Source organism: Vitis riparia, chromosome 11, assembly GCF_004353265.1.
Source record: "Vitis riparia cultivar Riparia Gloire de Montpellier isolate 1030 chromosome 11, EGFV_Vit.rip_1.0, whole genome shotgun sequence".
Lineage (NCBI taxonomy): Eukaryota > Viridiplantae > Streptophyta > Magnoliopsida > Vitales > Vitaceae > Vitis > Vitis riparia.
In genome coordinates this window covers 4,440,330-4,466,506 of record NC_048441.1, presented here as the reverse complement: position 1 = coordinate 4,466,506, position 26,177 = coordinate 4,440,330, and the positions used below count along the sequence as shown (strand labels likewise).

The 26,177-nt window shown below is 37.6% G+C and overlaps 1 protein-coding gene and 2 non-coding genes across 3 annotated transcripts in view; all 3 read right to left on the bottom strand.

Moving 5' to 3' along the window:
- LOC117925138 (U3 small nucleolar RNA-associated protein 25) overlaps positions 1-26,177 on the bottom strand; it is a 61,413-nt gene that overhangs the window by 9,022 nt on the left and 26,214 nt on the right. Inside the window, exons 10-18 of the mRNA XM_034844023.1 lie at positions 21,341-21,421; positions 14,560-14,762; positions 11,560-11,632; positions 9,220-9,279; positions 9,056-9,094; positions 8,859-8,947; positions 8,465-8,529; positions 7,850-7,896; positions 7,532-7,591 (exon numbers count right to left, since the gene is read on the bottom strand). Of these exons, the coding sequence (XP_034699914.1) occupies positions 7,532-7,591; positions 7,850-7,896; positions 8,465-8,529; positions 8,859-8,947; positions 9,056-9,094; positions 9,220-9,279; positions 11,560-11,632; positions 14,560-14,762; positions 21,341-21,421 (717 nt within the window). The remainder of the gene's footprint in view (positions 1-7,531; positions 7,592-7,849; positions 7,897-8,464; positions 8,530-8,858; positions 8,948-9,055; positions 9,095-9,219; positions 9,280-11,559; positions 11,633-14,559; positions 14,763-21,340; positions 21,422-26,177) is intronic.
- LOC117925781 lies at positions 15,426-15,529 on the bottom strand. The gene has a single exon (XR_004653045.1). It is a non-coding gene; the product is annotated as a U6 spliceosomal RNA (small nuclear RNA).
- Positions 22,284-22,379, bottom strand: LOC117925776. The gene has a single exon (XR_004653041.1). It is a non-coding gene; the product is annotated as a small nucleolar RNA snoR109 (small nucleolar RNA).

Here is a 26,177-nt window from a genome sequence, read left to right as displayed (position 1 = left end):
ATTTAAAACTGGCCTTCCCCCTCACCACAGTGCCCTGCCACCATTCCCGAAGAAGGTCCTTAAAACCGTCTACTTTCAGCCACATGTTTTCAAACCTAAACGGAGAAGGGCCTCGTCTTAACCCTCCACACTTCAGTATAATAGGGAAGTGATCAGATGTGGGCCTCGGCAGTCTGCATTGGACAACCCCACAAAAATTATCCAGCCAGCTCTGGGTCACAAGGTATCTATCCAATCTAGCCCACGCTTGGTTATTTCTACCCCCACTCCATGAGAACACACCACCTTGCAGCGGAAGGTCAATAAGCTCTAAATCATCTACAACCTGGGCGAATCTTCTCATCGCACCACTTATCCTTCCCTGACTGCTCCTTTCTCTTTGGGAGAGGATGACATTAAAATCGCCCCCTATACACCACGGGTCACTCCAGATGCCTCTAATTGCCCCTAACTCTTCCCAAAAGGCCTCCCTATCCTCCCTAGAAAACGGCCCATAAACACCTGTGAAAACCCAGACGAACCCATCCTCCACATTCCTAATCCTACAGGAAATAGAGAACTGACCCACCTCCATCTCCCTCACTTCCAAGGTTCTTTTATCCCAACAAATCAACACACCACCCGCAGAGCCATGAGCATCCAAGGTGATTACTACTCAAAAAGTGCTATTTGATAGCTTCTAATTAATCCTTTTAAGCACTTTTGAGTAGTAGTTAGTGCCTTTTAACCCAATTAGCATGTTAAGGCCCCTTTCAATCAATACTAATCAAATTGTGTAAGTTTTGGTGTTTTTGTTAGTATTTTGATCACCAAAGCATTAGGAGATTGAGGAGAGTTATATGGAATCCTTAGAAAGCTATGGAAGCTCAGAGGCATGAAGAATCAAAGCCTTGAAGCTCTTTTGCCATAAGCAAAGTGGAAATGCAAAAGGAGAAGCAAAGAGGATTCAACCATGGAGCATTCTTGATGACAGTCACTGCAGCTAGTTTTGGAGCACTTCCTGATGTCCAATTTATGCATACAATATGTCATTTGAAAGCTTAGGAAGTCAACAATCCAATGCTTCAAACCGTGTGCAATTTGGATTTGAAATGAGGAAGTTATGGCCTTTGGAAGATAACTGCTCCAAGCTGAAGGAAGGAAGGCTTCAGAAAAGTGCTGCGAAATCACCATTCTTGTTGCGGAATGGTTTCGCAGCCTTTTTGCACAGTGCTATGGAGTTCCCCTGAAGCTTCGCGCCGCGATGGAAGCCAAACACCTCAAGTTGGAAGTTCACTTTGCAAAGGTGTTGAAGCAGCTGGCTGCTATGAAGGAATTTCGCAGCTCCTCTTGTGCACCTGCGAAATTTCGCAGACCTCATCTTTCACCTGCGAAGTGGTCCTTAGTGCTTCCTGATATTTGTAACCGACTCTTGGAGATATTTTTCATTAGATTTTTGTTGCTTAAATGCCTAAATTCTCCTTGTAAGTCACCAATGATAGATTTCCTTAGCTTTTAAGTTAGGAATTTGGCAAAATACCATGAGATAGCTGTAATTGGGATTTTTGGTATAAAAGGGAGCCCGAGGAGCCTGTTCTAAGGGTGTTCTGGTTGTTGAACCTTTTGTAAGTTCCAAAGAAAGAAATACAAAGAGCTTTAGCTCTTCACTACCTTACCTTCTCTCTTTGTATTTTAATATTTTTACTAAGTTATGCACTCTCTGAGGAATCTTCCCCAGAGAATGAGTAGCTAAACCTCTTAGTTCCTTGGAGTTAAGGTTGCCGGGAAAGGTTCCAAGTGCATCAATCAGAAGCTTTGTGGTTTCAGCTATGAATGAAGAGTAAGTGTGTCCCGTGAATGGTTTCTAATGTTTTTAGTTAACTTAAAACACCTTGGAGTCACCTGGGCCAACACTTGGTAAGGCAAGTGATCTTCACCCATGGAGATGCACTAGTTTACCCCTTGCGAGCCTCTGGTAGGTGACTTGAAGGTAGGATTTTCTAGAATAGCCAACACTTGGTAAGCTTTTGGACTCTTAGGAGACATCCATTAGTTACCTCTTGCGAGCTTTTGACGGATAATCCAAGGTTAAAGATCACCTTGAATGGTAAAAGCTAAGTGAGAGGCTTGAACCATTGCAAGTTGCATCAGTGAGAGAATTAAAGCTGAAATCCAATTGAGGGATGCATTTATGCAGCACCTGTTAGAGAATTGACTTAGTGTTAAGTCTCTAATGTGAGTAATTGAACCAAGTGACCGGAGCTATGCTTTTGCATGAGAAACCTCCCCTGTATACCTGAATCTCCAAGGAATGCTTTTCTTCTTAAGTTATTTTCATCACTTGTTGTGTTGTTAATTTAAGTCCATACCCCTTTTCAACTGAAGTTTGTGTTTTATTTCTTAAGCTAACCTTGAAATGAAACAGCACCAATTCAGCTTTGAATTGATATCATTTTTAACTTGAGTATCCTTCCCAGTGGAACGATCCTAGAGCCACTATGCTATAGTAGCTTTGTATTTGCTACCCTAGTTCATGGTGTTATAGGTTATAAATATTGTTGATTACACCCGCCATCAAGGAGCACCAGCTGGACACTAATCAGCTGAGACACCAATTAGGCATGAATCACAAGGCACCCCAGTCCAGGAACCTCCCAGAGCCTAGACTCCTTACCACTCCCTCAGACATTGACTGAATTTTTGTCTCTTGAAGACAAAACAGGTCCACCCTTTGACTCCTAATCATTGCCTTAATCACCTTCCTCTTGGAGCTATCATTAGCTTCCCGCACGTTCCAAATTAGCAGTCTTAACTTCATTAAACTTCCAACATCTGATCCCCTCTTTCTTGCATATCACTCTTCAGCTTCTTCCCCCTTTCGTAGTTAATGGAGCATTCTAATCTTTTCAGCTCCCGTTCAAATTTCGATTTGTCCAGAAGGATTTTACTATGGACTTTTTCCCTCCTTTTTTTTATCTTAACCAAAAAGTCCAAAATTTCCTTCTCCAAGCCTTTTGTCGAAAACCCCAGAAATTTGCTGAATCTGGCCAGTTCACTGTCTTCCCAATCAACCTCCTCCCATCCTTTGTCTTCCTGTGGCACTGAACGGATCAGACATAGCTCCCCTCCACCTTTTCCATTACTGCCATTGCTAGCCTCCATCAACTCCCAGTTGGCTACTGCCCCTTGCTCCATAGACCCTAGTCCATTGACAATGCGGCACTAAGAGTCTCTCCGGGCTACTTCCCAACCAACCCCAGAGAAGTTGTAATACTCCTCCAATGGAGTCCGACCAGAAAAAAGAGGAGAGGAAGAAAAAACAGCAGGGACCAATAATTCACCAAGGCTAGATGAGTTTCCATACCTCTGAGCTTCTTCCAATAAGGCTCCGTCAGTCTTTGGACTCTCCACAAGACATGGTTCCTCCATATCCTCCTTGCTCTTCAACCAGAAGGAGGAAATTCCTGCATTTGGCCCTTTCAGCAGAAGCGGGCCAGTCCAACCCAAAGTGCAGGCCTCACTAGACGGGCCTTAGTCTTTATAACCCAGCCTAGGCAGCGAAATGACCTTGGCCCGATCCAGATCCTTCCTAGACAGCGGCCCAGAGAAAGTTGATCCAGTACAACTCGGCCCAGCCAACCCAGCACGCGACGGCCCAGCCTTCAGATCCGATGGATCAGGCCCAGGAGAGTCCAAGTCAGTGCTCCAAGGGGATTTGGCAGGGCCCCTCTGGTTCAGCCCACCCAAGCGGGGGTCCACAGGTTGCCCCGACTCGCAAGACTGTCCCCGCGTCCCATCTACCAGCTGCTGCAGTGCCTCGATCCTAGTGACACCCCCCATCTCCATCACGCGCTTATTCGCGCGTGCACGAGCCTCACCCCCAACCTCAACTGTTGCTACAGTCTTCACCCCTCTCAACCCTGCCGGCCCTACCTTCAACACCGGCCTGACCTCCCACCAGAGAGTTAGCACATAACACAAGTCTTCAATCCATACTTCCACCACATTGGGTAATTCTTCTCCGTTCATCTTAACCAAGATCCGCGCCCACTGTAGCTCTTCTAGCTTCTCTGTTTGGGTATCAACTGCAAGGAACCCCCCACACTCCTCCCCTATCCTTCTCAGTATGGTGTGATCCCAAAGAGAGATCGGGAGGCCCACGATTCTTACCTAAGCCTCACGCCTTTTTTCCCCTTCCGGCATGCATCCCGTCTCGGGCCTCCATTCTTCCAGGCGGAGAAAAATCCCCCTTACCATAATGCTTCTGAGACTTAGGACTCTTTTTGATTCGTCCAATCTTTCAAATTCTAGCAGAATCTTTCCCCTCTCCAGTTTTGCAATACCCAAATTACCCTTCAGGTCCCAAGCTCTCGCCAAGAGAGTCCCCCAAGTCTTCAGGTCATCCCCTCTCCTTGATTTAGGGTTCCAGGACCCAACCAAACAGTGACCCAGTTTGTCCAAATTTCGGCTAATCTCCTTCTCTCTAACCTCCACCTTGATCACTGCTCGGTCTTTCCTCATCGGCTGTTTGATTACCTCCGCAAAGGTTTTCGTCGTGATAGGCTTCAGCAGCATCACTTCATTCTTCTGGCCCTCATCCCCTTTCTTATCAAAGCCCAGACGCCTTAGCGAGTCTACCATTGAAGTCCAGCCCCCCACTGCTCCTCTCCCTTTGGGGATGAAAATACTGGCATTTTTGCTCTCCAGATCCACCACTCCTAATCTTATGAAGCACCCGCCTCTGTTTTCATCACGCATCATGGAATAGGCCCTTCCATTTTCCTTCCAGCTTCTTCTCCATTTCCCCACACTCGTGTCCTTACAGCAATGGACCAGACCTTCAAGAAAAAACCCTAGGCTCTCTATTCCCATCCGTACCCACGACGAGATCCCTCTTTTTCTCTCCAACACCACAACTTGAGTTTTGCCCTTCTTTTCTTCAACTTCGACCTCAAAAGTTTTCGATTCCACACTGAAGATGCTCTTCCTGGAGTTATCCCGGTGCCCCAAGAAGAACGCTCCCTCTAGACTTTCACTCCGGCTCGAGCGCCCTCGATCTTCTCCCCCGCTCCCGTTCAGTCGCCGAAACCCTCTCTCTCCTCCGTCGGTTTCCTTCAGACGCAAAGACCCTCGCTCTTCTCCTTCGCTTTCCTTTGTTCGCCGACACCCTCGCTCGCCTCCATCGCACTCAGACTCCCTCGCTCTAGTTATCTCGCTCCCATTCAGCCGCAGAAACCCTCCCTCTCCTCCGTCGGTTTCCTTCGGACGCAAGGGCCCTTGCTCTTCTCCTTCGCATTCTTTTGGTCGCAGACACCCTCGCTCGCCTCCATCGCACTCAGACTCCCTCACTCTAGCTATCTCGCTCTCTCTCTCTTTCTCTCGCTCTCTCTCTTCCATGTTACCTTAACATATTTTAGAAAAATCATTCATAACATATTTTTCTAAATTGGGAACACTTATAAAAGAAAGATATCCACATGGTTTTAAATGACTTGTGATAACATATAAAAACATCCTTGGAAAGATAGTTGGTGTAACAAAAAAGGAGGGTAACTGGTAGTCATGATCAACAACATATGATGGAGTAATAACATGCATGAGAACTATTGGGGAAAAAAAAGTGATGTTCCAATTACAATATTACTACATAAAGAGTCACACTCATCCCCTATCAGATTGTTATGGATGAATTGGCTCCATATTCTAGTGGAGCTTGATGATTGCATATCTTTAGTTCATAAGACTAGAGTAAATGCTGGGCCGCAACTCAGTGGGTTTGGCTGGTTGGTCTAGAAATCAATCTGAGGTCTAACACCCTCTGTCCAAAACTTGACCCACCTTAACTCCAACATGTACCCAATTTCTTGAACTCAGGCTAGTCTAGATTGGTTAGGTTTAGTTGTTCCAGGTTGGCCAGGAATGTTAGTTCTCTAATGTGAATAATTTTGTTAATCATTATTTCCCTTTAATATACAAGATACTCCTATATTTCTACCTCACAGTCTCACACGTATGGAAAATGCTACAAATTAAAAAGTTTCTTTGGATCAGAAATAAAAAGGCAGAAAAAGTAATTTCAATGAAACTAGGAGTGAAAGTAAGGAATAAAACAAACTAAGCTCTTAATTGAAAATTGCTGGATAAAAAAGAAACATGTTAAAAATATGAATCTAGTCAAAATGAGGATGTTGAGATGGATGGAGTGGGATTATTCGAAATGGCAGAATAAGAACTGAATGCATTAATGAGATGCTAAAGAAAGCCTCAATTTAGGGAAAAATTAGATGGACAGCAAAGATGGTTTGGTCACATGCACCAGAGATAAGCTATTGCCTGGTAAAAAAATCATCTGATTCATGACAAAGCTGTGACAAGGATATTATGACTGAGGCCAAAAAGACTGAATCAAGTTTGCAAGAAAAAACCCTTGCTTTATCAGGAGATATGGCCTACCTAGAGCAGAGTGGTAAAAAAAATGAAAGGATTTGTGGAGATGACAAAAAGTATTTGAGTCAAGATTTATTAAGTTGAATTCAATTGAGTTTGCATGCAATTCCAAGGCCCATTAAAGTAATAGACAGTGACTGCACCAGTATGAACCATAAGTCATTTGTTCCAAGTTAAAGGTGCTACAAGGGCAAGACAATGCAACCCAAGGCTAAAGAAAAAACGTGTGGACCTATAACTAAACAAGAGACATGCAGCTTCAAAAACTCAATTAGTTAGTATAAGATTTTTCTGATATTAATTGGAATTGGCTTGTTGAAAAACTGCTAGATCCATGGCAGTAATCATAGAGGCTGATAGAAAGTACTTTTTCCATACGAACTTCTTGAGCTGGCAACAATTGACACAGTTTGGTTTAAATTATTGGAGGTGTAATAGCTATTAACAAAAAAGATCTAATTTTTATCATAACTCATTTTTTTTTTCTCTTCCTTTACTGCTCTGTAATAATGGACTCAGGTTATCTTGTCAAAGAATTGGAGTTTTTTCTTGGGTCCTAGAGCCATTGAAGAGGTATCTAGGGATTGCCTTCAACCAATTCAAAACCAACAAAGACTTTGTCCATGTCACTTTTGAAAACAACTCCTGAATGCCATAAACATGGAATGATTTGCTGCTTCATGCCACCTAGAATACAATTAAAGATGATATGGCAATGTATCATATTAAATTCTCAATCAGTTGAGGCACGTTAGAAACAAGTAGCTAGAATACTGTGAACATGGGATGGACTTTTTGTTCTTGTCATCTGTAATACAGTTTTGATGATATGATAATGTGTCATACAAAATTCTCATATGTCCTATCTGGAAGTACTTATTGGCAGAAGCACTAGATTATAAATTTTCTTTTATATGAAGCAATTGTTAAGATTAGCCCAAGCCTGAAATCGATCTCCAAAAACAAAGTATAATACCAAGTTCAGAATAATATCAGAAAAAGGAGATAAACAAATCCACAAAACCAATTACATGTCAATGATTTGAGTTTGGCATAAAATCAGGTCCAGTTCAAACCAAGAACAAGAACAGAAAGGAATACACACCTGCCGCACTTGAAGTAGTACTTTCGCAAGAGCACCTTTATATTCACAGACGAACTTCACCTATAGATGCAAATAAAATAAATTACATGAAGTCTAAAAGAAAATTGCCCCATATATTCTGTTTACAACATATGCATGGAGTGTATAGAATGAAGAACATTGCCCCATGGGGTAGCTCAGCAATAGTGGCCTTTGGCAATGAATCAAAGGTCCCTAGCTCAAGCCTCCATGGTGCTTAAGTGGTGTAGGGCAGTTGGAATAAATGCCTTGCTATCAGAGTGGAGGTATGTATGTATACAAGGAAGAATTTTGACACACCTTTCCTTGGTAGTTAACACAATGGTGATTGAATGAGGCATTCATATCTGGAAAATGAAGTGTAGATGTAGATTAGATTCATAGATGTGTCTTCTGTGGAAAAAAACAAAATACCATTCCTAGTTCTAGCGTCTTTTTTCAGAATGCATACCAAGAACAAACTTTATGCTTAAGTGATGAGTTACCATGCCAAATATCATAAATGAAGGCCTTAAACTCTCATGGAACTTCAAATTATAAGCATCTTCTATACATGATCAGAATATCTAATATCAAAAGAGGGAGAGATGATGAAAGAAAAGTTGAGAAAATCTGATTCCATTTCGCTGTTCCAGGGGCTAGATAGATTGTAGCATATTTTTACCATGCACATATTAAGGAAAGAACATGGACCCAGCATACTCCTATCTCTATCACTCAATGAATTGGCAGGGAATTTTGTACAAGCTTTACTAGTTTGGATTTTTCTAAATGATTCATAATGCCATCTCTCCAACAGAGGGAAGAAAAAGACAACAAAACTAAACAAACAAACAAACAAACAAATCTAGGCAATAAAGACACGAGGTGTTTCCAAGAAATCTAACTGAAAGAAATAGTAGATAAGCCAATTACCTGGGTTTAAATAAGAACCCAAAATTATTGTTTGCCGATAAAACTGTGCATGTCCATCTAGATACCTAAGAGAGAAAGGCAGAACAAAGTGTCAATTCAATTCAACTCGAGGAAGAAAACAAAACTCAAAGAGAACTTCCTGAAATTGCCCAATCCTTATTAGTAAAACAATTCATGAAATCAGTAATGATTTACCCTGACAGCATGCAAACTTTCAGTAAAAAGGAAAAAAAAAATGAACATCACATATTGTAATAAAGTAAACTTGAAAATATCCAGAAATGGAACTTTTCCTTATGATTCCATAGAGCTTGCCCTCCATGAACAGGAATGGGGATGAATTATAATACTTAGAAACATTGTTTATATTACATCCAAACTGACTAGAACATACCATTGCCTAATGCGCATAATATCAGTTCCATGCTGCTTAGAAGGTATGCGGTTCAATTGTTCAACAACTGAATTCACATGGGACCAATTCTGCATTTTTTTTTCAACAAAAAGGAAAACAAGATAAGAAAAGAAATGGAAGTTGACTTTGTGCTTGAAGGAGAAAAAAATCAACAAAATATTAATCACATGATGTACCTGCATTGATATTACATCTGCATGATCAATCACTAGAACCTGTTCAAACCAACAAAACATACCGTCCCAATTAATTGAAAAGAAAGTCATACAAAGATAATCAAGAAAAAGACAGTACAGACACATAATCCTTAAAAGTCAACAAAAATAAATCAGATGAATACCTCTATAGAAGAAAGATAATCAACATCTTTTTCCTTTTCTACCTCAGCCTCCCCAATTTTCTGACAGAGCCCAACAATGAAGCCAATTGTAAGTCATATGTCCAGCTAGATGTATGAGAATTTATTACTCTCTCATTACTTATAATTTCAAGTGGGAATATGTTTCATCAAACTGACTGTTGGACAACATATGCTTTCTATGCTCATCTTGCATGCAAAATATAAAGTTGATAGTCTCAACATTGTCCTATCCATACAATGCCTGAAATTAAAGTTTTATTTTATAATTAGTTTACAGAAAAAAGTGGGATTGTAATCCTACACCTATTGATATCCCATCAATGTGATATTCAGTCTGCCTGACATGAATGGGAGTGTAAAATCCAACAGTTGGCTTGGAAAAGCAACATTCCCAAATAACGATACAGGAGTTAGCATAGCATTGTTTTAGGACAGGTGTTATTTGACAACACAGACGCAAACAAACACCAAAGCAACAATCTAATTTTCAAATGGGCAAATAGGATATGATCTTTTTAAGAGATTATTTCACTAAATTACTCAAACAAAAATACTCCAGATTTCCACAATGTTTTAGTCAAACCAATGTTGGTTCAGTGAAAATGCCAATAGTTATGTTTTGGTTTTGTTAAGGTTTATCAAGAATGGGAATTGTTTGGTTTGAAAAAAAAAAAAAAAAAACTTAGAAATTAAAAATCATTGATCCAAAACAAAACAGGTTATTAATTAGTTCTTCATTAGTGGAAAAATGTTTAACGAAAAGCCAAAGTCCTTTTCTGTAACTCCTACAATTTATGAACTCTTCTCTTCTTGCAAAATATTGTGGACTTCCCTAGAAGGCAAAACTTGATGTGGCATTTCATGATTAAAACAACAGATGGCCACTTGGAAAATGGACAGGATACCAAATTGACACAAAAATGTCCTAAGTTCATCATTCTAGGTGCCAAAAGTTTTCCCATCTTAGGATATTCATTGTTACAAATTCACTGTCAGAAATAGACTAGTCTCCTTTGCAAGGTTTTTTTTGGTGAGGAACATCCTAGAAAGATTTTTCCTGGTCTTTCTAGGATTCCTGCATTGATATGGGGGATACTGACTTCATTCTATGCTGACAACATGTTCTTCTTGAAACATTAATTTCCTCAGTAATGTTAATGTTTGAGAAATTAACAAGCTAAGATTCACTCTCCAGAATCTTTTTCAAGTTCCTCGTTCATAAATCAGATACTTTTAATTTTGGTTCAATGAGCTCCATTTGGAAAGCCAAAGTTCCTCGAAAGGCAAATGTATGGCAATGTTATTACTCTTATTAGATAGTTCTCCCTTCCTTTTTGATCATCCTTTGTAGTTTTGGGCCATGGGCGCAGCTTTCTATGAGACTGAATGATGTTCTCCGATCGGAAATTTTTTAAAAGGTCATATCAATGAATTGTTTAGAGAGAGAGAGAGAGAGAGAGAGAGGAGGAAAAGGGGAAAAAAGTGTCTCAAAAATTTAAGGCTTTTGCTGGGATAGTTTCCCAGAATAGAAGGAATGCCAATGAGATACTTCAAAGTTCAAATTAGAAGGCAAATATTAGTTATATGCCTCGAGCGTCCATATTATGTATAAAAGGCACAAAGAATCAGTTTATAACTTGTTCAATCAAATCCATGCAGCCTTTCAGCTTCAAATCTGCTTGATGGATAAGCAGAACTATGCTAGATGGTGCTCCAGGAAATTACCTCTTGCAGATGTCCTTCAGAGACAATGAGGGGCAGACGAGTTCTTTGGTCTCATGTAATCCGGTCACCATTTGGGTAATTCAGATGGAATGAAGTGCTAGGAATTTTTAGGATTAGTTTTTCATGGTTAAGGCTCTCTGGAATAGGATTCATTTCTTTGTGCTAAAACAACTGTATTTTGAACTTTGAATTTTGAATTGAAGCACCATATATTGCACCCTCCTTCCATTTCTTCATGAATGAAATATTTTATGTATCAACACAAGAGATCTCTCAAGGGTGTCCACCAAAAGAGCTCGAAATAGAAAAAACAAAATATGAATAAAGCTAGTCCACTAACTAATTTCCTAAAACATGTCCTGACAGATTGGGCATGATAAAGGTTTACCCCACAAATTTAACAAAATCAGAAAATTATAATCAGAACAACCTCTATTAAATAAGTCCCTCAAACACCATTTTGAATTGTGCTTAACAAGGATTTTCCTAGGTGACAAAAAATGCACAGAATGAACAGAATCTGACAAAAAATTTAGCAGTTTCCAGCTATAAAATTGTTACCAAAACTAAAGAACTGAAATTGTAAATGCTTACAGTAATTAAACCAAGGGGAGAAGCAACAATCATGTCTGAGGAATAGAAATCACTGTACAACTTTATGGTCCTCCTACCAATAACAAAAAGATAAATGAAAAAAGTCACATAGAAGATAGGTAACTGCAAATATACAAGCAATAAACTGACACAACATTTCATGTCAAGCAATTAAAAAATATAACGGAAACAGGTTGAAAATTGATCTGGATTACAATAACATAGAATTCACTGAGTATCTATTGCAATGGCAATAACATATAGTGAAAATAATGAGCTCAATCATCTTTCTTAAGCTTCATTATTTCTCTAAATTCTTCACTGAACTACACGAGCACTGGAAAGATACCAAATTACAATTAAATTTGGCAATCCAATCCCCAGAAAAACCATTTGTTTCTTCCAACAGTGACCAGGAAACTAAATAATAACGTTCCACATAATTTTACCCTTGGTATCCCTGACACACAAACCCACCCATTCACTAACTCATGCAGAGAGCTAGGTAACACCACAGGATAAGCCATATAAAGCTAACAAGAAATTGACCAAGGACACATAAAAGCATCTAACAACTACCACTTGTGTTCAAGTACAAACTAAAAGCATAAATTTTCATTTGGGAGAACTTCTGTATAGTTATATTGCTACTCTTGTTAGGCAGTTCACCCTTCTTTTTTTAATCATCTTTTGTAATTTTAGAAGGATCCAACCATCTTTTGCTTGTGTTTAACAATTCATACTATTGAATTATTGATATAAATTTAAAAAACACCAAAAACAAAATTGACAAAGGTGTAGACAATGTATCTCTTGGTGTATTCTCTCTTGCTCATGGATCAGTAGGAAATCCAACAAGGGAATCCTTTCTTCCCTCTTCCTTTTCAAATTGTAGGTCAGGACTGAGCAGGCTGAATGGAGGCCCGGTGAAGATTTCTTATTTCTAGAATGGCCCTCACATTTCCCACCATTAGTTTGCAGAAAAGATACCATATTCAGTGATGCACTTCATTCCCAACGAGTTCATCAGATGCTTTCAATTCTTGTGTTTTCATTTTTACTTTACTAGAGACAAGTAGGATATATATTCAAAAGTGCTTAATAGAAAAGGGCTGAACTCAGGTACACAGTGTATAGAAGGAGAGAATAAGTATGAGCTGTTTCAAACCCAAGTCTGACTGGCACAAACCATCAACCCTGGTTCATCAGAAGTAACTTAAGATGCCTCCAAACTCCATATTAATGACCCTAAAATCAAGATTTAAGATTAAAGAATGGGAGAGGGGCTGAACAGAATATTAATGAGAGGGCATCCGAGCTAGGATTTACAATCAATATTTCCATCCACTTACCTAATCCTCACACCAGGGCACCTCCTTTACAGAATCTCATGCTGGAGACTAACTTGATAAACTTGTTTGATGATAATGCTTACAAGAAGGATAGAAGTCTCACAAGAGGTGAAAAGAAACTATTTTGTATCTCTTTGCTATTCTTGCTTTGGCTATTAGAATGATTGTTAAATAATAGAGGTGTCTCTATCAGAAAGGTAAGGGTGATGAGTTCAAATATCCAATGGAACAGAGCACTTTCCTAAAAGCGGATTGAATACTTGGCCTTCATCCAATGAACTAGCCATTGATGAGAGAATGACTTTCAAGGATTTATGACGCAGAAATAGCCAATGGAGACAGATGATTGCCAGAAAGTATGCAGACAGCTTTCTTGGTTGGGTTCTGATTAAGTTTGCGTAGTCTCATTATTGTAGTCTGTGAGAAAGCATCTCAGATTATGTTTTAGGAAAGGATACTGATTTAGTTGGGGAAATTAGGAGTAAAATGAAGTTTCCCAAAATTAGGAGTAAAATGAAGTTTCCCAAAGGATGCTTAGTTGGCCTCTTGATCAATAACTCCTCGATGTGCATCATGTGGAGGCTAAACAGGATTCAGCACTGAGCAAATACATGATATGAGTGAACCTAGGGGTTTTGTTTTGTCACTAACTTTTGTAGGGAACTGCAAGCCCAGGAAGCATATTCTCTTTATGGCATTTAGCTTTTCTATATGGAATTGATTATAGGTTTCTCTATGCTCTTTTTTAAGGTCATTGATTTAGACCAAGAAGAAGAATTCTCCAACAAAAATCATTGAAAACATTCACAATGAACCAAAATTTCCTCTATAGTTTGGATGAATATTCTTATAGTTTGATCATTTGGATGACAGGAAGTGGTTTTTCCTTAGGTTTGGCCAAGTTGGTTCATCATCTTCTCCTTCATTGACACTCCTCCAATCTTGCCTATTTTAGAGCTTAATTAAAGAGAGGAATTCGAAAATATTTGATTGGATCTATTTCTTTTGATGTTCCCTGTGGACCCTGTACATATCCTTATTTCCGCAGCTCTTTTGGAGATTTCCAAGAGCTGGACACCTCAAAGTCTGTTAAGTACCCGTTTTGGATATGATATGATGAGGGTTTGGGTGTGGTACATGTGTCCAATTGCCTTGCTAAGACATGTAACCAACAGGTATATGTAACAAAGAAAAATAACAACTTCCTATTTTGTTGAAAGCAACTTGGACTCATGTTTCAGATTCTATCTTTGTCAACAGGTATATCCAAAAGAGAAAAGAGAACAACAACTTCCTATTTATTGTAAGTAACCTTGGACTCATGTTGCACATTCTTATTCATATACCTCAATTTCACCCAAGGAATAGAATAATAATAAAGGGAAATTAGATATTCAACCATGTTCCCATGACTTAAGATCTGCAAACTAAATGAATTTAACACTTAGATGCACACCACCAACTAAATCTCATACCCACCCATGTAACATATCATAGAGCCCATTATGCCATCATTTGGCTCATATGTGTTTTTGTTGTCGGTAACCTAGGTACAAACTTCCAAATTTTTGTGCTTCATTCAACTACAGAAGGCTAATGAAAATAAATTTTTACTTTATTTATTTATCAATGAAAAGCAGATACTCACCTGGTAAACTTAATGCCTATCATAAAGTGATCATTGTTGTTTGCACCAAAAAGTGCTTGAAAGTCAGAAGGTTTTGAAGATTTTTGAACTTTTGAATTTTCATAATCCTGAACTTTCTGGAATAACTCATTTTGCTCCTGGTCATCTTCAACCACTCCAGTTCCAAACTCATCAGAGAAACGATCAATGTGCTCCACATTAACCTGAGAAAGCAAATAAAATAGTATTATGAAAGGATAAGAACCAGTCAACGGTTTTAATACTTTTTTTACAAACAGAACTAATATTTATTAAAAAATTTAAATTCTAATGAGAAACAATGAATGCTATATATATATATATCTAACATATATCTATTATGAGGTGTCTTGTATTCATGTCTCAGCGGCCTTCTAAGCCCAAGGGCAAGGGGTCTTTATAGCGTTTGAAGGGCTAATAAGCCTGAAAATTTTGTCAAGCCTGAAAAAAAAAAAAAGGCCATTTTGTACCATTTCAACAGTCATTTTTTCCCTTTCTTTTAAATTTAAATTATCCTTTTTATTGTTGAGCAAGATGTTCTCACATGTCTTGGAAATATAGGGTTGAGGGGAGGAGTAATATTTTTTAAGGTACCCTTTCATATCATAGATAGTGGATTTTTTCCTCAAGATGGAAATAGAAAATCTTGCCAAAATAAATAAAAATTAAAAATTAAAAAAATTCCAATGTCTCTTTCAGGTGATTTCTTTCTTTATTTTTACTAGATTCTGCAACGATTTCCATAAAACAAGGTTTGTCCAAAAATAGTATATTAGCAATGAAATATTGGGATTGTAGTTGAGTAGTCCGCAAGTGTGCCTGGCAGTTGATCTTCCCATGATGGGGCAAAAAATGTGGACCATCTCTCCATTTGTGTGCATCATCCTTGCAAACAAGCCATGCTAATTTTCTCTTTGCATTGTTCCAATGTTATTAGGTGCCTTAAAAAAACTATCCTTGCTTCATAGGACAGGGAAAACTATGGAAGCACAAACCTTCCCCCAAGAATCATGTATCAGGTTAGCCAGGGTCTCAAGCTCAGGACCTGCCATTCTTGCATGGGAGCACCTACAAGTTGAGCTGCCCATGGAGGCTTGAAAATCACTGATATGACACTATGTTCAAATGTTCGGGTATGTATAAATAAAACAGACCACCATATACTTTACAGTCTTCAATCATCTGACCATTCACTTAACTCCTATAAAAGGATGAGATCCATCCCAAAAAATACAATGTGTAGTTATGCAGAACCAGTCAGCTATGAAATATTAAAAAAGATACCTCCAAACAAGAACTGAGGTTAATGATGATGCCTAAAGGTTCTACTCACTGCTACTCCACTTTTAACCAAAATCTTCTCCACAGCCACCCAGCAAAGATTCCCATATGATCAAGCATCAAAAGTCAAGTCTGATGCATCTTGGTGGGGACCTCAACATACTGACACTCTGAGAATGTCATCTATCCAATCTCCAGAAGCTAACATGTTTATGTTTTGAAGTAATAACACTAAGAGAGATCCCCATATAAAAATCCTGGAAGATATGGCTCAAAAGTGATGACAAAAACATGAACATGTCCATATCTCATCCACATTACCATAGATGTATTAGAAAAAACCTTAAGAATCCTCTTCCATATAGCAGCTACACAGTAGCTGGGATAGCATAGCAGAGAACTTCTACCTTTATTAGCATCTGTAAATTCTCCAAAATTTCTGTTCAACAGTAGGAGTATCTCTTGGGATAACCTCAGAAAAATCTGCCTAAGCAACAATCTCTTCCAAACCACATATAAAACAGAAGGATAGAAGAATAGATGACCAACTTATTCTTAACTTTCCAGCACATGAAACACATAATGATCTGAGAACTTTGTATGATCTCCTTGCTTGGAGGTTTTACTTGTATCAATGTTTCTATGAGCCATTGACTGAGCTAATTTCCTAACATCTTTTTCTAAACAGTAATTAAATATTTATTCTTTAATTTACTAAATAAATTATGTAATTCATTCAAAGATCAACATAAATATACATTCACAAAATAGATATATAATCAAAGATCAAATAAATCAATTTTATTTAATTTGATAATTTTTTCACATAAAAAAAAAAAACATAAAAAAAAAAAATAGGCTAAGAAACCTTGACTCATAAAAAAGGAAAACAAATACTTCAAAAAAAAGGTAGACCGAGAACTTGTTTAGGAAGGAAAATAAAAAAACATAAAAGTAAAAAATAAATAAATAAAAAAAGATAAAAGGAAAAATGTTTAAAATGATGAAGGAGAAAGGAAAGAGAGGAACGAAAGAGAGGAGGGGAATGAGAAAAGAAAAGACCTAGCACAGTGGAGCACAACGAGAGGGAAAGAAGCTGCCAATACTGGAACAAAGGTGAGAAAATGTCAACATTGCTGAGAGAGGCCCAAGATGGTGGTGGTGACGACAATAGTGAGGTATTGTGGTGAAGGAAAGAGTGAGGGTAAGGATTTTTTCAAGATTTTTAGGGTTAAAGACTGGGTTGTTTTCTTTCTTTTGAGCCAGCTCAGCAAAGAGAATTCTTCAGAGGTTTACACCTCATGAAGCAGTGCACAAAAGGCACACCAAAAGTGCATCTTAGATGAGCTTCAATCCCAAAGGAGTACACCAAAAGTGTCTACCTTGCATCCAAGCTCCACAGCCATCTCAATAATCTCTTCCACCTCCCCTACTGGAATAATTTCACTTTTAGTCAGATTAATCCTTAACTCTGAAGCAGCTTCAAACCAACATAAAATCCAGCTCAAATGAGTCAAGTGTTCCTTTTTTGCCTCACAAAACACTATTATGTCATCAGCAAAGAGAAGGTGAGTAATATTGGCAGCCGGCCCACTACCCCGCCTGATGTTGCACCCAGAAATAAAACCCCCTTCCATAGCCCTCCTAATAAGAACACTCAACACTTCCATTCCCATGACGAACAAGTATGGGGAAAGAGGGTCACCTTGACGTAGCCCCTTAAGGCTAGAGAAAAACCCAGCAGGCACTCCATTCACCAGAACTGAAAACTTGGCAGTTGAGATACAACTCCACATCCAGTCCCTCCACTTAGACCCGAACCCCATTTTTTGCAAGACCCTCATCAAGAAATGCCAATTAACGCTGTCATACGCCTTCTCAATATCCAATTTGCAAATTAGGTCTTTCTCTCCCCTTTTTTGCCAAGAATCAATCGCCTCATTTGCAATTAAGGAGACATCCAAAATTTGCCTACCCATGACGAATGCATTCTGATCCGGGGAAACCACTTTTCCAATCACTTTTTTAATCCTATTGGCCAGCACCTTAGCCAATAATTTGTACAGGCCCCCCAAGAGACTGATAGGTCTGAAGTCCCCTAGTTCCTCCGCCCTTCCAAATACTTTAGTACTCAATAAACAGCCTCCAAATGCACCTCACAAGGAGAATGCATAAACTGACTCACAATACTAACAGCGAAAGTAATGTCTGTAGCTTGTATGAGATAAGTAGATGAGTTTCCCAACAATGATGATATGTCCCTTTGTCAACTAGACTACAATCATTTAGCTCTCCCAATTTCAAATTTGATCCATTGGAGTATCACCAGTTTACAACCCATCATACTCGTTTCTTTCAACAAGTCCAAAGTATACTTCTCTAAGAAACTAATACACCTGTTTTGTTCCTCATTACCTCCATGCCAAGAAAGTACCTCAAGAAACCCAAGTCCTTCATCTCAAACTTAGTAGCAAAAGTTTCATCTTGTCAACATCATCTCCTGTTAAGATTATGTCATGAATATAAACAATGAAAATAGTACTTTTTGTTGTCCTGATGTCTAAAAAACAATGTATGATTTATTTGAGCCTAACCATAAACAATGGAGTCACTTCTTTAGGGTTTTCTTTCTTGTTTTATTTTCCCTTTTAAAAATAAATAAAATAAGTGGCGACTCCGACTTTTCCAAAACTAATTTTTTCACAAATAAAAAGCGAGTCTCGCCGATCGAGTGGGTGCGCACGTGAAGAATGCGGGTCCACACCAACATTGTTCTCCATCAAGTTCACAAGCCAGGCCATGATCATGGAATTTTTGACATCCCCTATCTGAAAAGAAGCATCTTCTGATTTCGGTTCCTTCTTCACACTAGTAAAATAGCCTATCTTTTCATGTACTTGTATCACCATTTGAACGGAGTGGAACCATTGAAGGTAATTTTTGTCGTTAAGTTGGTGGGTTCTGATTTACAGGAAGTTACTATCCAGAAGAAACAGTGAGAGTGATTGTAGGGCTCAGCTGAGAGGTTTTTGTCAAAACCTAGGAGTTGCCCACACCAATCATTGCAGTTTTCACCATGTTTCTTTTTTTTCCCTCAACTGATTTCTAATTCTAATACCATGAAACCGGATGCAAGAAGGGAAAAAAATAAATGCACTATTACTCGATTAAAAAAAATAGAAAAAATTGTTGAATAAATAGACTCAGTAACTAACAAGAGACCTAGACCAAATCCTTTATTCTAGGGATGAACAAATTCAAAATAGGATAACAACATAACATATAGATAATTAAAACATTTGAAACAAAAAAAGAATCTGCGATGTTATATATGCATACATGCATACATATACATATATATATATATGCGTGTGTGTGTGTGTGTATCATACCAAATAGTCAGTCTTTTCCGAAATCTAAATCTTATTCTCAAGCCCTAAAGAGTAAATCTTCTTCTCATGCTTTAAGGTTTGTCACTGTGCAGTACAGCAGGAGATGTCTCTACAAGAAAAGCCAAGCCACCACTAGAGATGTTGCAAACAGAAAATCAAGACCATCATCAAAGATTTTGCTGCTGACAGAGAGCCCAACAAGCAACAAAGAAGAGGGATTTTGTCTATGAAGGAGGAGAGTTTGTGTCTTAATTGAGTCATGTCTAAAACTCATTTAAGTCAAATGAGTTGTTTCAAGAAATTAGCCAAGTCAATCAATTCAAGTGAAGTCAACAACGAGTCAATGCTAAATGTTGTAAAATTGTAACTCAAGTACCAAAATTGCCCTGAGCCTAACCAAAGCGATACTATTCAGTCGAGTCATATCAAACTTGGTCGATACTTTGAACCTTGCCAAGAGATGAGCTTCTAGGGGGGGTGGGGAATCATTTTTTTAGAAGGTTATATGTCTGCATCCAAGCCATTGCACCATAAACCCATATTTGCAACGAATCATTGAATGCCAAAGCACTCTTAAGTACCTTAGGAGATGTCAATGAAAATTTATAACACAAGGGTTTGTTTCTAAGTCACATTGCTTAGACCTACACCACTATTATTCTTGGGTTGATAAACTACCTGATGCTTGAACTAAATGGCCTCTAACAATCTCACCAGGCCCAAAAATAAATTCCTTCCCTCCCCACTTCCCTTCAATCCTTTCAGTCCTAAAGGCAACACTAATCAAGATCCTAAAGATAGATTTAAATCTCCAAGCCACATAAAGTCAGGTATGATTTTTTCCAACCATTTTGAGATTAGAAATATTTTCTAAATTAGCCGTGTAGAAGAAGATTGTGTCATCTGTAATTGAAAATAACCATACAGTTTAAACAATTAATTTAATAACTCTTTACAGAGAAAAAAAATAATGAATTTGATTTTTCTTGAAAATTATGAAAGTAATTAAAAGTATGTATATTGTTGTATCACTATATCACATATCATATCAAGTATTGTATAGGTATTTGTAAGATACACTTGAGATAATATATGGGTTGTGATACATATTGATTTTCACAAAAAATGTATCATATCCTTATATTGTATCAATATCATAAGTTTTTAGCAACTAAACGGCAAATCAACCCACTTAGGACACCACCACCATAGTAAATAAAGAGAAGAGTGAGTTAAAGTCAAAGGCCTCTAGAAACCTCAATCCAACCGATGGCTTGAACACTAATAGCAAAACCAGTTGATGATAGTCACTTCCTGATCTATTTGAGCCATAGGGTCTGATCCAACATATCCCTATTAACATTGTTGTAAGCTTCTATAAAATCCACTTTAAAGCCATCCACCTCTTTTTTAATCAGAAAGAAGCAATTCATGCATACAATTGCAAAGGAATGTACAAAGAAGAATGAGTTATCCTTCTTAAACCACAAATGGAACCAAAAAGCAGAAAATTTTGAAGAAAAGAAAAACCAAATACTCTTCTCTCTTCTCCTTTTCTCTTTTGGGAAGTACAAGCAAAGCTCCAATCTAGTAAGATCAAACTCAATAAAATACCTATTAAAAACAAGTCATCTATGAACAAAGCCTAAAGGGAATATAGAAACTGAAAAGCATCCCCCAAGGCCTCCTAATTCCTTTATCCATCCTAAAAAATTAGAGCATTCCTCACAAGCCATATCATCCATAGCAAAGAGAGGCTAACCACCCACCATAGAACTCTACCTCGGGAATGATCTTACTACCTCGAAAATCCAACCACTGAGATTTCCACAATTCCTGATATTCTAATCCTTGGAAATAAGTAGAGTATCCACTGGTCATATCTCTAGGGCCTTCTCTTAACCTATGACATAAACTCAGTCCTTAAATTGTTGAAAACCACACTATTCTGCTTCAAATGCTTTTTCCCCTTTTCTTAAGGGGAAACAAGCATGTCACCAATGATGAGAAAAATACAAACAAGGTAAACAATTCATCAAACATATATCAGTAATTTATGGAAGTGATCTGACAGAAGAATGTTGAAATACCTTGCTTGATGAAGGGGTCAGTTGTATTAGCCTCTTAACAACACGAAGTGCAATGCTTGCAAGTGGTAATAAGATCAGAACCTGGACCACATAATAAAAAAATTTATCAGCAAGAAAAATACGATTCAGATTATGGAGTATTTCTTTTTGTACAAACTATACTTACATTTTGTTAGAATAAAATATAAGTTATTTGATAATTGGTGGTTAAAAAAAATTGAGTAAAATACAATTTAGAGTTCTCATCATGAATGCAATTTCTATCTTTCATACTGAAGATGAAATGTAAATGCATCTGATAATAATAATAATAATAATAATAATAATAATATATATATATATATATATATATATAAGAGACAAAATGTAAATGCAGCAAGTAATCATTTTCATAAAAATAATATGGGAGGAATCATACAAGTTACACTGCAGTGAGCTTTTCGGTATAAATTCACAGAAATCACAAACATGTATACTACTGCAAAAAAGCAAGCCAATATAACCAAGGTTGGAGGATGTAGCACTGGAAAAACACAAACATGCTAGGGTGCAAACCTGCTAATACCCCTATAGAGTCAAACCACAAGCTAGGGGAAAAGTATGAAGAACCTATGGTTGAATGGCGGGGAAACTAATTTACTTATTGCACACTAAACCTGATGTTATAAGTGTGGTAAATCAATTTATGCATTCTCCACTTAAGTCTAATATGGAGGCTGTGTATAAAATTATCAAGTATCTAAAGACAGCCCTGGACAAGGGAGTAATGTTTCAAAAGAATGATGATTTCAAGTTGGAAGCCTATACTGATGCAGATTGGGTAGGTTCAATGATAGATAGAAGATCAACTACCGGGTATTGCACATTTCTAGAAGGACATTTAGTCACTTGGAGAAGCAAAAAACAATCCGTTTTTTTTATAGATTTTAACAGAAGAGCAAAAAAATGTGAGAAGTTCGGTAAGCAGATTTGTCGACAGAGATTCACGACAACCGGCCAGTTAACTTCTCAGCCATTTGATTTGATATAGCTACAGCCACCTTTGGCAATTCAAGATCAAGGGCACTCACTGCTCCCTCCCCTTGGTACATGTAGCCAAACAACATCTTGAACCCTAACCCTAGTAAAAACTGAAAGAGACAATCAAGTTGAGAGCCATGGCTAGATCTAATGCAAAAGCTAAGTTTAGAGCCATGGCTCAAGGTATGTGTGAGCTACTATAACTAAAAATATACTCATAGATCTTTGGATTAAGATTAAAAAAAGTCAATGATGTTGTACTGTGACAATGTTGAGAATCTCAATCATATCAGAATTTTTCTGATCTGGTTGCTACCCATTTTTTAGGGATAATTTGTTGTTTTTTAGGGATAAGTTGTATGTTTTAAATTTATTTTGTTCCTAGAAATTTGGCTGTACAGTTGTAAATTTAGTTTGATTTGTTGTACCTTTTCCATAAAAGGAAGCATGTTTCCCTTCCTTATTAAATTTAATATACGACATTTTTTTTTCTTTTCTACATGGTATCAGAGCCAAGTTAATTAGCTATTCCCTTTCTTTTTCCTCTCATTCTTTCCAATTATGTTCTTCTTCCCTTTTTGTTTCTATTGCTGTCTCTTTACCATGCCAGAAATTTCCGAATCTACTCATTCCATTGCTGTTGGTTCCAATTCCTCAAAATTACCCACATCCAATTCTCATTCCCACTCTATCCAAATCACCACAATCCACCTTAATGAGAACAATTTTCTCAGATGGTCACAATCTGTTTGGATGTACATTAGGTCCGAGGCAACATTGGTTATTTGATTGGTGACACAAAAGAACCAACAAAGACTAGCTATGCCACTTGGGATGCAGAAAACTCCATGATCATGGCATGGCTGGTAAATTCCATGGAAGAGGAGATTAGCTCAAATTATATATGTTATCCTACTGCCAAAGCTCTTTGGGACAACATTATTCAGATGTATTCAGACCTTGGAAATCAGTCCCGAATCTATGAGTTACAACTCAAACTGGGCGATACTTGTCAAGGTGAGAATTCGGTTACTAAATATTTTAATGTGCTTAGGTTATAGCAGGATCTTGACTTATTCAATGATCATGAGTGGAAAAATACGGATTATTTTAACTATTTTAAGAAGATGGTAGAAAGTTCACAGATATTCAAATTTTTAGTTGGGCTTAATATTGAGTTTGATGAAGTTCGAAGTAGAATCATTGGTCGGCAACCTCTCCCTTCTCTAGGTGAAGTGTTCTCTGAAGTGCGTCGTGAGGCAAGCCAAAGGAATGTTATGCTTAAGAAGAAGCTCTCTGGACCTGTGGAAAACTCAACCTTATTGGGCACTACAGCAACAGCTTCTCGCAATCCTAATGACCAGCGTCATCTGGATGACAATCCAAGAGTTTGGTGTGATCATTGTAATAAACCACGCCACACTCGTGAAACCTGCTGGAAATTACATTGGAAACCAGCTGATTGGAAGCTCGTTGAATGGAAGACTAATAAGCAAAGCGACTCTAATCGTTTTCCTACTAAAGCACATGCTGCCGAGACACCCTCATTGAGCAAAGAACAATTAGACCAACTGCTACAGCTGGTAAAACCTGCTCCGCTGACTCCTGGTACTCCTATAGCATCTCTAACTCAATCAGGTAGTCTTTCATGTGCATATTCTCTTTCATTATCTACACCTTGGATCATAGATTCAAGTGCATCTGACCACACGACTAATTTATCTCATTTGTTTATTTCTTATACACCTTGTTCTGGAAATAAAAAAAGTACGTATTGCAAATGGAAGTTTATCTTTTATTATTGGGCAAGGCTCTATTCGTTTGTCTGATAAGATTGTTTTACGATCTGTTTTACATGTCCCAAAACTCTCTTGTAATCTCTTATCCATAAGTCGTTTATCTAAGGATTCTAATTGTCGTGTTGTTTTTTGTGCCTCTCTTTGTGAATCCTAGGATTTGAACTCAAAGATGATGATTGGCAGTGCTAAATTGATTGACAATCTCTACTATTTTGATGACAACAGGTTTGAGAATAAACAAGGTCAGGGTTTTATTGGTAGTGTTGGTTCAATCCTTGTGCATGATCAAATAATGCTATGGCATGACAAATTAAGACATCCTAGTTTTTTCTATTTAAAACATTTGTTTTCGGGTTTATTTAAAGGATTAGATTGTACTTCTTTTGATTGTGAAACTTGTTTTTTGGCCAAAAGTCATCGCAATTCTTATAAAATAAAACCGTATTGTGCCACAAAGCCTTTTTATTTGATAGATAGTGATGTTTTGGGGTCCTTCTAGGATTACTACTTTAACTGGGAAAAAATAGTTTGTGACGTTTATTGATGATCACACATGCCTATGTTGGCTTTATCTAATGAACTCTAAGTCTGAGGTTGCAAGACTCTTTTAGGATTTTTATTCTATGGTTGAAATCCAATTTCAAACCAAAATAAGTATTCTTTGGAGCGACAATGGAACAGAATTTTATAATGATTATTTAGGTGATTTTTTTCTAGAGAAAGGTATTTTACATCAATCAACTTGTAGGGACACTCTTCAACAAAATGGAATTACAAAACGTAAAAACAGACATTTACTTGAAGTAGGTAGAGCTCTTATGTTTGATATGAATGTTCCTACACACCTTTGAGAGGATGCAATTTTAACAAGTTGTTATTTGATTAATAGAATGCCTACAAGGGTTCTAAACTATGCAACACCTTTACAAACTCTTAAGAATACTTTTCCAAACACACGCCTCACCTCAGATTTACCCTTAAAAATTTTTGGTTGTACAATCTTCGTCCATGCGCCAACTCATTTTCGATCCAAATTCAATCCATGAACCGAAAAATGTATTTTTCTAGGTTATGCTCCTAATAAAAAAGGGTATAAGTGTTTTAATCCTACCACTAGGAAAATTCATGTTAGAATGGATGTCAACTTTATTGAAAATATTCCCTTTTATAACAAAACTACCCTTCAGGGGGAGAGCTCTAATGAAAATCAATTTTGGAAACAAGAACAACCAAAACCTAGTATTTTTCTTCCTAATAAATCAAAAAACAGATGTTTTAATTGGTGAAAAAGGGGGAAATACTGATTTATCTCTACCAAATAAAATTGCATCATAAATAGGAGGAGAAACTCTACAACCTATGTCCATTGAGCTCTGTGTTTATACTAGGCGCAAGTTTAATTCTAATACTGAGAATAATCAAGTCAATCTTGAGCATGGTCAATTATCAGCTCCTAGTTCTCAAAATCCAGGCAATCTTCCTATGGCTATATTTGTTTGCAAATATTGTAATTGATTTGCATGGTTGTATATTTTGTTTTGTTACTCATTTCTTCCCTAGAAATCTGCCTGTAATTAGGTTCCCTGATTTAGTCTTAAATTAGCTATAGCCTAGTCAACCTTGTATCTATATAAGTTGTACCCATCCTTTTGAGAATCAAGAGTGAGAAATTATTCATTCCTTCATAAAGTAATTAAATAATCAATTAAAAAAAATTATCGACATAAAATTAAATTCCTTTTTTGCCACTTGCATATGATTTGAATGTCCAAGAAGCATCGTGTTTTCCACAAATGTTAATTTCACCATTCCTTAAAAATGATACAATAAATACAAGGGTTCAATCCAATATCATAGAAAACAACCCACTGAAAGGCCATTGTGAATTTTTGTGAGACCTATATGTTAGCTCAAGCATACACTCTTGTATATTTCTTGAAAGCTCAAAAAGCTCTTCAGGGAGAGGAACTAGGTGAGTCCTTGGACCCTAAAAGTAAATGCCACCTTGAAATGTGGAT